The sequence below is a fragment of the Electrophorus electricus genome, chromosome 14 (assembly GCF_041902795.1).
Source record: "Electrophorus electricus isolate QZ-2024a chromosome 14, ASM4190279v1, whole genome shotgun sequence".
Taxonomy (NCBI): Eukaryota; Metazoa; Chordata; class Actinopteri; order Gymnotiformes; family Gymnotidae; genus Electrophorus; species Electrophorus electricus.
In genome coordinates, this window is record NC_137510.1 from 14655186 (window position 1) to 14664736 (window position 9551).

Genomic DNA, 9551 nt, shown 5'->3' on the forward strand with positions numbered 1-9551 from the left:
GACAATGACTGAAAGGGGGAGGTGAGAGGGAGGGTGGAATATCCCCTTATGTATGAGTCCATTGGGGGGGGAGTGAAATTTTAACATAAAATGTATGTTTCACCCACAAAGTGCTTTGACATGACAAATGGAGACACGTTGGAGAAATGCACTGCTTATCTGCATGAACTGACCACTTCTCTCTTCTCCCTAGTAAACAGCTCACAAACAAAGAGATATTCCCATTGGCGGGGAAACACGGCACTCCAAATTTGAATCTGGAGACTGTGGGTCTCTCTAAATGTGCTAAAGCTAACCTAATTTGTTGGGGGAAGGGGTGTCATTGTGGTAAATGAAAACAAAGAAAACCAAAACCAGATAAGCCACAGAGGGTCATATGGGGCTCGAGGAATCCGTCTGATCGTGAGTTCATGCCACTGGGTTTCCCGCTGAGAGCAAGCCAGCAGAGTGCCAATTGCTGCAGCCAGAGTCATTTCGGTGGCGCCTCACTCTCCCAGGCCAGTGGTCCCAACCCCTTACACACTCTCAGTTCTGACACTCTCAACAGGCCAGCAGTCCCAACCCCATATACACCCTCAGCTCTGACACCATCACCAGGCCAGTAGTCCCAACCCTATACACATTCTCAGCTGTGACACGATCACCCCAACCAGCAGTCCCAACCCCATACACACCCTCAGCTCTGACACTATCACCAGGCCAGCAGTCCCAACCCCATGTACACCCTCAGATCTGACACTATCACCAGCCAGTCAATTATGGTCATTAAATTGTCACTGGATTAATACAACAGCTAAATGAAGATTGACGGTGCTTCAGCAGAACACATTTGCCCCAGCTGTTCTGGATCTGAGCAGTGCTAGAACACAGTAAAGTACAGGCATGTGATTTGAGCTAAGACAAATGTGTGGACAAATCTACTGGTGACAGGGGGAATAAAGACAGAAGACACTGCCTCTTTGAAAGACTGGGGATGAACCAGTAAACTCAGCTCAAACAAAGACTTGAAGCTTGCCGAGAGTGCCCCAGTTTGCTGAGAGATATCTTTTGGAGAGTTACATTTAACTTATTTATCTATAGACACACAGGTGAGAAAGGTATGGAAAAAAAGGCAGGGACAGAAAATGTTCCCTTCCATACTGTGCTACTTCATGACTGTAAAAGCTCTAATCCTTCACAGGTGATGGAGCTCAGACTAAACCCTCATCAACTGATCTCCTCAAATATGGCCCCTCTCCCTATACCTGTTTCAGCCTAGGTTAAGAACTCTTCTTCCTGAGTGTTGCATGCACACTATTTACAATCATGAACCTCTGCTTATGTTTCAGGAGTTCAATAAAACAAGCACTGTGCTGCCAAGTGAGGGACAGCTTGCATGCACTACTTCAGGAGTTAGAGGGAAATGGCTGTCCAGTGCCTTGAGGCTGGTGGCATAGGAGGATCACCCTAGGCAATGGCCCAAGCAGCAATGAGTGAAGGACACTGGGCACTGTTTTACACACACACACACACACACACACACACACACACACACACACACACACACACACACACACACACGCGCATGCACACAATGCTCTTTCCAATGGATCAGCACCATGTAAAATCCCTCATTAAAAGACATGTCTTCTGGAGTCCTTTTCACTTTTTCTAAATGCGGAGTGGCAAATTCTGCTTTCAAAAAAGCTGTTAGGAGTGTTCTTCCTCCTGTCAGGCACTTAATCAGTGTATTATATTACATGAACATAGCAGAGGCCAACATTAACACTTATGCCCATTAACCTGGGACCTTGTGTAAGCTTTCGGCAAACACCACTCTATATTCAAATGTGCTCTTCTCTCTCTGCCATGAGGTTTTATACCCATTTGGATTCACTGAACTAATCAAACTAAAACACAAAAGTCTATTTTAAAAACTGTTACCTTCTCTCTCAAAATAAACTTCCACCATCTTTCATTTCTAATCTGGTTAATGATTTATCTCTTTTGTTCCAAGTACCATCATCTTATTCAAACCATTCATTCACCAATTCTTACACTTCACTAAGTAATTTAATCACCCTTTAAATGCCAGGCACTCCTGGTCCACTTCTTCTGCCACCTTTGACTCTTTCGATGGTGCCTGGGTCTAATGGAGTTTCACTGTGGACTGGAGTGGCACACAACCAATGGAAACAGATGCCATTCATGAAAAAAGGAAGCAGTGATACAGCATGTATATGTGCTAATGAGGTCTGGAAAGTGAATCTAAACTTCATGACTTTACACCCCCTTACACCCCCCACACTCACACCTCTCTTGCTCTCTGAGAGTACATTCAATTAAGTGCCAAAACAGTGAACCTGTTTCAAATGCCTTTCATAGTCAAATTAAGAATGACTCAATCAAGAAGAATCACAATGCCTCAGTATCATGTTTGCATTAGTGGTAAGAGCAATTTATATTCTATAAAATAAAATGGCTTCCTAAATATCTCCCAGTATAACCCTAGATCAAGCCATAACTACACTGAAATATAATAATAACAACAACAAAATTACATGTAAATATTTAAAGATTTAAGTAGAAAAAAATAGCAGTGGTTTACAACCTCAAATCCACAACCTAAAGGTTACTGGTTCAAATCGCTTTATGTTTCAGGGGTTTATAGGTTTTTGTGTCCTCTGTCCTTCCATTCTACTCTTCAGCCCCTCTGCAGAATACTCTACTTGACAACAGATTATTAATTCAGAAACAAAAAAACCCTCTGATCATAACTTTTCACAACCAAGTGTTTGTAAAGACAAATCCGACAGCATTATTAGGAATAATAAAGTTCAGAATTTAGATCAGTTTTTATAAGTTAGAAAACTCAAAGAAAAAGAACTGACCTACACTCTCACAACTTCAGAAGCCCATGGAATGAATGTTATGATTTAAACATCTACTGTTTCTTACATAAACTGGATTCACCTCCAGAAGCACTAACCTTTCACAGCAGATAAAATACCTCTGTCCGAAATGTCCTGTTTCTCTGGAAACTTTACTGCAATTTTGATCACCTACATCTTTTAGAGCAAGTCTTTTTTTTTACTCACTGGAACCTAAGATACAACATTTTCAAATATTAATGTATACGTTTCTTATTTATTTAAAATCCAAAAACTAAAAAAAAATTAAATGTGGCTTCCCTACTGCCAACATAGTCAAAAACATTCTGAATAAATTCCTTAACAAAAGGTTAACACCCCCCACTCCACCCCAGATGTGAAAAGCAGATTCCTGCATCTCTCCTCCTCTGGGCTACATTGGTACTTGAGCTTTTGGTTTTTATGTAGTCAGCAGGTGGCATCATTAACCAGGAAATAAAAATAAAAACCAACACCCCAGAGTCTAGCAATGATATCAAGCTGAGCACACCGGGAGCTTTTCTGCTCTCTGTAGAGTGCAAAGTAGGTGTAAAGAAGTGCCCTTACCATTGGTTTTGTTTTATTCAAACACAAAGTTGAGCCAAGTCTGATGCTGGTGGGGGATGGTAGGTGTACCAACACCATCTGTAATAAGGACTTCTGATTATAGTCATCATCAGCTTCATCATATTTTTCATAATTCATCCATCAACTTTGTTCAGGCTGGGGTCACTAATGTCAGCATTACAATGTTGAGAAGCCTACACAGCACTTCAGACACTATGCTTCTCCACTTTAGTCACAACACGTGCTAATTAATGTTTGTCTGATGCATCAGAGAGCAAAAAGACATTCAGTGAGAACATGTGGCTTGCGTTTCCGGAATTATTAAAATACCTCTGTACGGCAGCGTGCCAGCAAAGATTGTATATAAAGCTGTCAGAGAAATCCTCAAGGCAAGAAAAATATTTGACTGTTTCAGACTCTATTGAACCATGATTCTCTATCCGGTGGTTCTCTCAAAAAGCATGATAAATAAAGGAAGGAAGCAAATCTAAGCTTGGCTGCTTGCCACAGCATTTCATATGTCGCTCCTGGCCTCTGTTACTTCAAAACAACAGAAACCATTCCTCCTTTCACCCCTTCGAAACATGCAGATCAGAGCCTATGCGTGGCTACAGCAGCCTGCAGTCAAAACTCTCAAGGCTGAGGGGGCCTCAGATTTAAATGCAGAATTGCTACATAAGATTAATGTATTTCTGCCTCTCTCTCTCTCACACACACACATACACACACACACACACACACACACACACGCATGTTTTCAAGATACCTTAGCCACCATTTTAAAAAAGGAAAAGTTCCCCTCTGCCAGCAAGTTTGATCCAATTAAGAAAATTATATTACGGAGTATCTGAGATCACAGTTTTCGTAGAAAATAGGGGAGCAGAAAATGTGTGTGTGCCAGTACCCTGCAGTGATTGCCTGATTATTTGCAGATGGGCAGTAGAAGGATTGCAGCCGGAGTTAAGGTTGCCCTTGGCATGTCATGCATATGATTAAACCTATGATTGCCTCCCAGTTCAACATCTCTGAGAACAGAGGAAAAAAAAGAGAGAATATCTGTCGTAATTCTTGTCCTCTTTCTTCAGCCATATGGATGCCTCAAATTCAGTATCAACTGAATTCTAGACTATACTGAAGTGATAATGTCTCACATACAAGTTCCTGTTCTTTGCCGTGACTAAGGGAAAAAGTCACACTGGTCATTAATTTCTTCCCATCAGGATTAAATTCTTGTACACTGCAGCAACTAATCAGTAGCTACAGTAGCCTATGTGATTAATTAAAATTGGCTTATGCTATGTGGAGTCCTAATGCATTTGAAAAGAGTAGGGAGGTGTTCATTCACCTATTCATCAAAATCCACTCGTCCCGAAACTAAAGTGTCTTCTCTAAGTGATGGACAACGCCGCATTACCGAGCTCTCAACTGAGGATGACTACGGAGTTCATTCCTCATAGATGTACAGACACGACCGAGTACGCTATAGCCTAAGATGCTTCGTCTGTTATGAGCCCTCTGATACAATGGATGGACCTGCGTAACAAAGTGTTAATTATTACATTGTTATAAAATTTAACCAACGTACAAAACAGATGTAGCCCAGTTAGCCATTTTATCTGCCATAGCTAACATTAGACTCCCAGTTTCATTCTGACAAAATTTGAATTGACCAAACGTATAGACTATCCGGTGAGGCAAACGGTTGTTTTAAAACGAAGTCATTTACAATGATGTCACACTTGGATAAGAGCCATAAACTGCGAAAGGGGCTTCACTGTCCGCCAGACGTTAGCTAGGAATACTTAAGAAATCTGAAAATGAGAGAGCGTTCCAGACTTGGCAGTGCGTGTTGGTTTGCTACAGCCTCCTCTCAGACTGGCTAGATGCGAGCTCCATCACAATACGCGTCATCTCGCCGACTGATAACTCTGAGATAGGTCAGGAGTGACTCATGACATTTTAAAATGAAGTTAGGCTAGATCGTTTGACCGCAATAAAACGACTGCTGCGTGACTTTTATTCAAGCCACTCCGACGGTTACGAACAGCCTGCTGTTATCGTTACGCGCTTACAAGCTTGGGTTATAGCACGCGTAGTTTACTCACGCGCAAGTCAAAAGCCGCAGCCGAATCAATCGGTGGGAACATTTCTACCGAGGTGGCGAAGGCGCGAGGGAATGTTAGACCGAGTTGCTTTTTTCTGCCGCTCAGTCATTAAAAAACACACACAAAATAACAACCCACATATACGGTGAATATTTTCACAGAACACAGGGTCAACTAGGCTATAGGCTACGACACGTCTAAAATTTGGTGTCAAATTTGGGTTTCAGTATCGGGCAAAAACAGTAAGTATAAAGGACGTCGGTTTTGCTCACAACGTGTGAACGTTTAGCTACAAAATGTGAACGATTCTGTCACTTAAAACAATAGCAAGAGGTGTGTAAACACAATGCAGAGTGCGATTTTTTTGGAGGATGCAAAGCATGAACGCCCAGCCTGCTTACCTCTTTTGTTCCTTCTCCAGCGATGCGACTGAGTCTGACAGTGGCTGTAGTCCATACAGTTCAACACGATTAAAGCAAAGGAGAAAAGTCGAAACTGCATCTGGGCGGCTATATGTTCTTTCGATTCAGGTTAGAAGAGCCAAATGTATTTGAAGTGATTTTCCCGTTCCAGAGTCTTCAAGGTCCGTATATATGGGTTTAATACATAGATTTTTCCAGAGTGTAATAGGGAGTTTAAAAGTCCGTAGTTCAGTGTGCCACTCATTAGACGGGTAGCGCAAACAGTTTATCATCAACGAGTAATGTCATTTTTATGAAGCATGTGAAAAGCTTATGAGAAGGATAATCATAAGAAAATGCCCCAGTAGTCTGCGGAAAGAGTCAAAACGAGGTTATATGTAAAACACCCGGTGATCGATCAACATGGATGATAGCCTAGAGCACGATATGAATAATCTATTCAATCAATTAAAAATACATTTAAATTAATAATACACACTGTATTTTACAACGAATTAAAATTATTCTGGCGTAACATTATGGTGTAGCACAAATCACCAAACACTTTCCGAAAACGTTGAGAATATTCGATACAGAAACATATAGAAAACGAAATACCTGCGACGGAAAATAAGTCCAATCCGCGTGAGAAACTAATATCAAGTTCCTTCAGAATGCCAAAGAGGACTTAGAGCATACAGCATCCCTTTCGCGGGAAAGTTTCTCACTTTTATAACGACAGAGATCCGTTATTTGTAGCCTATCAGTCTTTCTTGTACGCAGAAATGTTCTTAAGACGGTACTCCGTGTAAGCAAGCACATTGATTATGATGTCCACAAGTCTTTATGTCGAACACCTGAATCTCATTATAATTTAAACTTACATGTAAGATTGGTGTGGATTTCTTCACTGTTCGGTAGGCTATAGGCTTCACCGCTCGGCTGATGAGGTACCACTAGTGGTCCTGATGCTTGCCTGTTTTTACTATATAGCTGCTCCTGTCACGTGGAGACTCCCAGGATCTTTTCAGAGTTTGGAAGCCCCCCGGCCAAAAGAGGGGTGTTTTCCCTTTTAAGATTTCGAAGATTATACATGCAATTAAACTCACTGGTTCTATATGACTTAACGAGATTCCTCAGGGTCCTAGTGCAGGTCTCAAATTAAAAGTGACCATCGCCGAGAATTACGAAACATCTTAATCCCACATGCCTATTATAATTCTCGTCTCTTTTCTCCATAGAATGCATTCGATCCAACACAGTAATTAGAGAAAGTTCATATTACCAGGACATGACCAAATGAATCCAACTCTAAATGAACTTGATTAATGTACTGCACACTTCACATTAATGACTTATCCTATGACAGTAAACTGTTGGTTCAGATTTATACTGTGACATTTGACATTTTAACGCATTTGGCAGACGCTCTTGTACAGAGCGTTTTCAATGTACCATTTACCAGTGTTAAAGGACTGCATATTCATTGGAGCTCAGTTTAAACACATTAATGAAAGGTTTAACTACTGAGAAACTCAGGTGTCATATTGTCGAGTTCATAGATTGAGGCAAATTATGGCGTATTTGTACGATTTAACAGAATTGGGTGAAAACCGCTATTACATGCCATATCATAAAAAGCATACGTTATAGAGAAAGCTCAGAGAACATATACAGCTGTCTGCGCAGAAGGAAATCTACCGTGCTGCTGTCAAATTCACCTGTAAGCATCCGTGCATCTACATCTCAAAGCCCAGCGAAGGCTGTCGTGTCGGGGTTTTTTTTTTATCATTAAAAATACCCATCATGACCACTAGGTGTGGCACTTAATCTTTTATTTATTTGTTCTTTTTGTGTTACTCACTTTTTAGGACGTCTCCATTTCCAGTATGGTTTACACATAATAATCGAAAAAGCCTCTAGAATCCCTAGGATGAGGTTTGGTCAAAGAGAAGAATGCAGTGCAGACTTTCTAAACCTGCGTAAAGTCGCACAGCACCTTTGAGAGATCATGAGGTCTTACTGATGCCACAGAACAATCACAAAAATACATGGTGTTCATTTCACCCAGTAGCCTATTCTTCAACATTTGCTATCACACACAAAGACATTTTCATACTATTTTTTACTCTTAGGTCTTTAATGTAAAAATTAAAGTAAAATACTGTGACAAATGACTACTAAGCATTTCTCAGCTTTTTAAAGTACTAAGATATGAGTTATTTTAAAGTGGCTACAAAGTACAATGAAGTACCATGTTTTAGCTTTAGTTTGAAGCTATTTGAAGAAAAAAAGTAGGATTAGGCTTATTTAACCATAATATGTAACATTAAATGTGTAATTTCTCATTTCAAAGAACCTCTCAGGAATTGAACCTGTAGCAACACCACAGCCTACCCAGCAGCTCAGTGAGATTTACGAAGGCAGAATTTAACAAATATATGGTGCATGTTTTAGCGTGTGTAGTTTTGAGGGTGATTGAAAGCCTACTGCATAATTCTGATTAGAAGAAATTGCTAGTTTGATGTCAACCTTATTTATTTTTACAAATGCCCACAACCTTAACACAGAATTTTCATCCACATTTAATGAGTGACAACAGCATATGAAAAGGTTATGTCCCTTCTAATTCTGGGTAAAGCTATAGTTTTAACTTAAATCCTTAATTATGTCAAAACAACGAGAAAAGCTTTATTCATGTATGTAGACAACCAGCAAACATGAGAAAGGTTGCATTATAAGCCATTTTTAATGGCAATACCTGCAACCATGAAGAATTGAAAAAATGATTAAAAAATGAAAAACACCAAAAGGAAAGGTCATGTAGTTGTTTTAACCAAATTCTGTGCGGACCATTTGCACTGTTGTTTGTTTATTTTGAGTAACGACAGACGTAGTTGAGAGGTTCATCAACCACATGTCTGATGCTGGTCTGGATGTCGTACTAAAACAACATCTGAGGCAGCACTCTTTAAGGTACATGTGATAATTAAGGGATAGTAGAGCTTTATTTTCATAATGTGTCATGGCAAACCAATCACTTTAGCTGCCTCCTCCCATCGTGGATATCTGCCTACCCGCCCACCCGCTCACTTGCTCACTTGCTCCCTCCCTCTCTCCCTCCATTGCTGTGGAAGTAAAGGTGACGTCAGCGTTTTAGTTGTCTGGCTTGGAGCCTGAACACTATGGCAGCTGTAAGCCCCCTGTTCACTCAACCAGAGAGACAGCACTCATAAATGTGTCAGCTGATGGGGAGGTCAAAACAGACATGGACTGAGTCTTAGCCACCACTGTGTGAGTGTGAGAAAGAGAGCAAAATGGAGAGATAGCAAGTGATGGAGACAGTAAGCATGCAAGAGAGAGAGAGAGAGAGACAGACATATAGAGGGAGAAAAAGAGAGAACACAGCTGTTGTGATCCAGATGAGAAGAGGAGGACGGGTGGAGGTAAAGGTGGAGGGGGCATTAAGTTGATTGTGTTGTTGGCTAATGGAGGGTTATGAGTCCCCAGCGTCGCCGTGCACAGACAGAAGGCATGACTGGCATCGAGTAGGGTAAGGAGCTGGCTGACATCACCTCAGCATGCCCCGG

General features: G+C 41.0%; 1 protein-coding gene across 1 annotated transcript in view; it reads right to left on the reverse strand.

Moving 5' to 3' along the window:
• The window catches only part of rspo2 (R-spondin 2), a 43192-nt gene extending 36163 nt beyond the window's left edge, over positions 1–7029 (reverse strand). Inside the window, exons 1-2 of the mRNA XM_027024278.3 lie at positions 6580–7029; positions 5962–6330 (exon numbers count right to left, since the gene is read on the reverse strand). Coding sequence (XP_026880079.1) covers positions 5962–6061 — 100 coding nt within the window. The 5' untranslated portion in view covers positions 6062–6330; positions 6580–7029. The remainder of the gene's footprint in view (positions 1–5961; positions 6331–6579) is intronic.
• Positions 7030–9551: the final 2522 nt, after the last annotated feature.